This window comes from Octopus bimaculoides, chromosome 20 (genome assembly GCF_001194135.2).
Source record: "Octopus bimaculoides isolate UCB-OBI-ISO-001 chromosome 20, ASM119413v2, whole genome shotgun sequence".
Classification (NCBI taxonomy): Eukaryota; Metazoa; Mollusca; class Cephalopoda; order Octopoda; family Octopodidae; genus Octopus; species Octopus bimaculoides.
Window position 1 is genome coordinate 16,383,043 of NC_069000.1, and position 5,669 is coordinate 16,388,711.

Sequence of the window (5,669 nt, forward strand, 5' to 3'; positions counted from 1 at the left end):
GAGCCTCGTGGAGCTTTAGGTGTTTTCGCTCAATAAATACTCAACGCCCGGTCTGGGAATTGAAACCGTGATCCTATGACCGCGAGTCCGCTGCACTAACCACTGGGCCATTGCGCCTCCACATACATATATATATATATATATATATATATATATATATGTGTGCAGTAGAACTGAACTTGATATCATATGGTTAGGAAGCAAACGTCTCAACCAAACAGCCATGCATACACCTTGAGACTAAATGCAAAGAAAAAAGAAAAGTTGCTGCAAGGACAACAAAAAAAATAGAAAGGACAAAGCACAATAACAACAGCCTAATTATTATTCAGACCTACCCACTCAACGTCAATGAAGGACCCTCTATGAGATCACTATCTGCTAAAAATAGCAGTGAAATATCTCTCAAATCATACCCTACTGTCTTAAAACAGGACATGTTGGATAATGAGGTCCTGAATTCCCTGTACATAGGAAAAAGATGGCATGGTCATGGTTGGAATACTTCTGATCATAGGTCCATACAATCAGGATGGATATATAATTACATAACATCAACAACAATAATGACAATGCCAAGTTAATGAGTGCACTCAACATAACCACTTAGACTAAAAGGAACAGAAGCCTTATATCACAAGCTACCTTCTTAAAAATGGCCACACTAGATAATGTAGTCCTAGATACCAGGTGACAAATTGACAGAAGAATTAGAGCATTACAATTAGTTCACAGCACTGTCATATATTATATATCATGAACACCATCTACAATGTCCTTGAAGTTCCCACATTTTCTATAGCTTTTTCGAGAAAAGCATGAACAAGAGACCAGTGGTGGATTAGAGTTCACTGAAGCCACATTTCCACTCTCAAAAATCAAGATGCATGGCAGTCTTAATGGAGCAATTAGCATTTTATAGCATCTAGTTTCTTTTGCTGAATCCAGCTAGCAATGAAAGTAATTCTTCTCCACAGTCACAACCCAGCTCCTTCCTATTCCTCAAGTCTTATTAATCATTATTATGCAGGAGTGGCTGTGTGGTAAGTAGCTTGCTTACCAACTACATGGTTCTGGGTTCATTCCCACTGCATGGCACCTTGGGCAAGTGTCTTCTACTATAGCCTCGGGCTGACCAAAGCCTTGTAAGTGGATTTGGTAGATGGAAACTGAAAGAAGCCTGTCATATATGTGTGTATATATATATATATATATATATACATATATATGGTTGTGTGTGTGTGTGTATGTTTGTCCCCCCACCAACATCGCTTGACAACCGGTGGTGGTGTGTTTACATCCCCGTAACTTAGCGGTTCAGCAAAAGAGACCAATAGAATAAGTACTAGGCTTCCAAAGAATAAGTTCTGGGGTCGATTTGCTCGACTAAAGGTGGTGCTCCAGCATGGCCACAGTCAAATGACTGAAACAAGTAAAAGAGTAAAAGAGTAAAGAGAGAGTATATTATACTGAAGCTTGACTCTAATCTCTTATGTCTCTGTCAGTAGCCATTAGAAACTTAGGTAATCATATACAATAGATGAACCCCCCTCCCCCCCTTTCTGTGACAAGTGTATTGTTGATACATTTTGGTGTGCACAGCTGACAATCCAAGTTTCTTGTCTGACAATTAGATGTGAATATGAAGCGGTATTGCACCACCAAAAGCAATTACACAAGCCAAAAGAATGAGGCTAAGCAGTCACTCAACTTGCTAGAATTAGTAACCAAATCACCTTTAAATCACATGCTTAAACATAGGAAGGACACACTGAATATATAGTTCTAGGTATACAACATCTGAAAATCAGATGGTTTGGTCATAGCTGGATAGCATTTGCATAACATGAGGTGAGGCAAGAACAATACAACCACAACCAATGCCAATAGATAGTAGGTCTCTTAATTTGTTAGAAATAGTAGCTAATTCTTACTCATGGTACATACTGCTCTCTTAAAAGAAAAGATCACATTGGCTGATGCACTTTTAAATACACTTTATCCATATTGGATGGAAAGGAGATGTTAGGGAAGATGGAATCCCAATATTATAGTTGACTACTGCTGGATGATACATCATGAATGTTTATCAAATATGCACAAGCAAGAGAGTTCCAGGCATAGTTTCCAGGCGAAGAAGAAATTCTGAGGTGCAGAAAGCAAAAAAAAAAAAAAAAACATGAATGAAACCCTTGTAAAAATCTATTTCTCACCTTTCAATTGCATTTGTACCTTTTAACCTTGCTAAAGAAAGTGCCAAATTCATGTTTACTACTTTCATTTTGTCCTACCATACATGGATTTACCTACAAATGATGGTATATTTTATTAAATTTTTGAGAAAACCTTAGGTGATGGGAAAGAGCATTTTTGATATTTCGAATTAGTACCATAAAAATATATAAAGTAACATACAATTGTTCAAACAATTTCCTCAACAAGTTTCAGTTCGCAAGCCTGTGATATTAACAGTTGCATTGTCTTTTGACCATAGGTCAATTTTTTTTCCTTCAGTCTCAGGGAGCCTCTAAGTGATTGCTTGATCTAGGAGAAATAGCATCCAAATCTGTCCAATGACACTGACGATGACAATGGCATTTCACAGACCAGATTAATGACCAATAACATCAATGATAAAAACGTCAATGATATTTTTTTTTTTTTTTTTTTTTACTTACCATAAAGGGTGAAACTTCCCATAAAAACCAAATAACGGACAAAATAAGATTAGCCTTTTTCAGAAGGTTTAACTCTTCTCTTCTGACTGTTGATATTTTCTTTTGGAATAAACTTTCCCATGCATACAATTTGAGGACCTATAAAGAAGAAAAGACACAGAGAAAAGTATTTTTCACCACAAACAAGTGAATTTTGGAAGAGGGGACCTTGCAAGTTTACCAGGTAGATGTAAGAGCATTGTATAAAATGAAAGAGAGTATATTTTAGATTAAAAAAGAACTTTATTTATCATAATTTTGAAAAATAAAAGAAGTATAAAACACTGCATTATTTATGGGATGACCCAACACACATATATTAATGCATACATTCAATTTTTTTTCTCTGTGTTTTTCTCCTTGTCTCCGTATTCTTTCTGTTGAAGAGCGTAGCTCGAAACGTCAAAGACTTTCCGTATTCCCGAGCGTCATACTAATATATACTTTTGTTATTTACACCACCTGTCCTCGTCTGTTGTTATTATTTGTATATTCTCCCATATATTAATGCATACATACACAACAAAGATAACAATGGTTTCCAGAAGAAATATACATCATACCTATTCTTCTGATACAAGAATTATAATTTGATTAGGAAAGATCAAAATGTTCATTCTTCTTTTTTTCAAAAAGAAACAGGAGCACATATTCATATGTTACAATTGTTAATTTAGGTGACTTTCCTTCATCAGGGTTATGCAAAATGTACTACCAATAACAGAGTACTTCCCTACATTTTGTTGTGTGAGGAATTACATTGATGAAATCTTTCCAGAAATGAACTGATAATGAGTTCCTGGTGATTGGTACTTATGATGCCAAATCTGACATCTTGATTTTTCATAAGAGATTAACTGAAGTTAGTAGACCACAACCCAGAGCTGTTGTTGTTGTTGGCACTCCATCACTTACGACGTCGAGGGTTCCAGTTGATCCAATCAACGGAACAGCCTGCTCGTGAAATTAACATGCAAGTGGCTGAGCACTCCACAGATACGTGTACCCTTAACGTAGTTCTCGGGGATATTCAGCATGACACAGTGTGACAAGGCTGAGCCTTTGAATTACAGGCACACAACCCAGAGCTAACAATAAAGTAAAAGAAACAATCACATTTAGATGTGATAACATCAATACAGATTCTCTTAAGAGCTCAAAGTTTAAGTATTCAGCAGAGTCAAAATTGCTAAGATGTTGAAGGCTGTTAGTGAAAGCTTTTGTTGCAATTTCAAACAATTATTGAAACTATTTAAGGCTTCTTTCCTTGATTCCAGGAATTTTAAATTGCCTTGTTTGTGTATGTATATAATGTATGTGTGTGTATGCTTGCTGTATGTGGTTGTATGTATGTGTGACTGAGTGAAAAATATAAAGAAATGAAGACAAAGCAAACCTTACCTTTATTCCAAACAGAACTTGGTTTATAATGCCTAATCGTTTGTCTTTTACCTCCATCTGAGTCAAGGTGTATCTCCCCACAATTCTCGTAATGTACAGGTTAACAGGAGTTAAAACAATGAGTAGAGAGACTCCAGCAAACACAGATGGTCCAAGAATATTGTACAGAAAGAGTAATGCAACAATTATCTCTAATGGAGCTGACCACATCACCCAGAACATCCTCAGTGCTGTATTAATTCGTTCACAATCAACTGACATCATGTTCACTATCTCTCCAGTAGTGAACTGGTTTCTTGCTCGACTGCTTATCGTTAAAGCCTGAATTAGTAAAATAATTAAACACCAATATATTCTTTAATGTTCTAATATATTTGATTGTCAATAAATTTTCAGTGAATTATATTGAATAATTAAAGCATATTAATAAATATTCGGTGACATTTTCTGCCATTGAATTATACTTGTCAATAAATCATAACAAAATAGAGATTTCAAATTTTGGCACTAGGCCAGCAATTTCAATTACATCAACCCCGGTGTTGAACTGATACTTATTTTATCAATCCCAAAAGGATGAAAGGCAAAGTCAATCTCAGCAGAATTTGAACTCAGAGCATTGAAGATGGACAAAATGCTGTCAAGCATTTTGCCCAGTGTGCTAACAATTCTGTCAGCTCACTAACTTAAATCATAACAAAATATTAGTGAATAAGTTGTTAACTATCAATGTTATCCTTGCATATATTTATAGGGATTCCTTACTCCAAACCAGCTCCTCTTTTTCTCCATTACACATTTACACATATACACATCTACATACAAACACATGCTAAAACATTTGAGAGATTATTTACAGGTGTTTCCCACAGTTGCCATGTGAACCAAAACTGCAGCTTGACCATAAGAATAAGTGTAATAATATAAAATTTATGTGAGCAATGTAATAGCAATGAAGTTGCAATGACAATGAAAATGTTTTCTGACTAAGTCACCAAAATTATGGTAATAACTTGAGATGCAATCTATTATTTTCATTACATTTGTATGAAAAGAGACAAAACTGGTTTGTATTGAATTGAATCGTATTAAAGCAGTATGCTTTAAGTAAATTGAAATGACCATCAATGACTTTAAGATTATGAGCTGGACTACTGACTGACAGGTTATGTGGTTGTAACTTCAAATTTAAATACAGCCAATGTTCTGTGCCCATGAGCTAACCACACAAAAATCTGAATGCAAGTTGGTGAAACAAACAAAATTGTCAAAAATCTTCCTAGAAAAGTACAGATTTCTAAGAAAATATCTGATTAATAACGGGAAAATGGATGCAAAAGTAATAAAGAATTTTAAGGTTCAACCACACGGTTCTGGGTTCAGTTCCACTGCGTGGCACCTTGGGCAAGTGTCTTCTACTATAGCCTCGGGCCGACCAAAGACTTGTGAGTGGATTTGGTAGACGGAAACTGAAAGAAGCCTGTCGTATATATATATATATATATATATATATATATATGTATGTGTATGTATATGTTTGTGTGTCTGTGT

At 35.4% G+C, this 5,669-nt stretch overlaps 1 protein-coding gene across 1 annotated transcript in view; it reads right to left on the reverse strand.

Annotated features, from left to right (window-relative positions):
• Positions 1–5,669, reverse strand: part of LOC106880711 (multidrug resistance-associated protein 1) — a 65,060-nt gene that overhangs the window by 28,435 nt on the left and 30,956 nt on the right. The window contains exons 10-11 of the mRNA XM_014930786.2: positions 4,119–4,439; positions 2,679–2,816 (exon numbers count right to left, since the gene is read on the reverse strand). Of these exons, the coding sequence (XP_014786272.1) occupies positions 2,679–2,816; positions 4,119–4,439 (459 nt within the window). The remainder of the gene's footprint in view (positions 1–2,678; positions 2,817–4,118; positions 4,440–5,669) is intronic.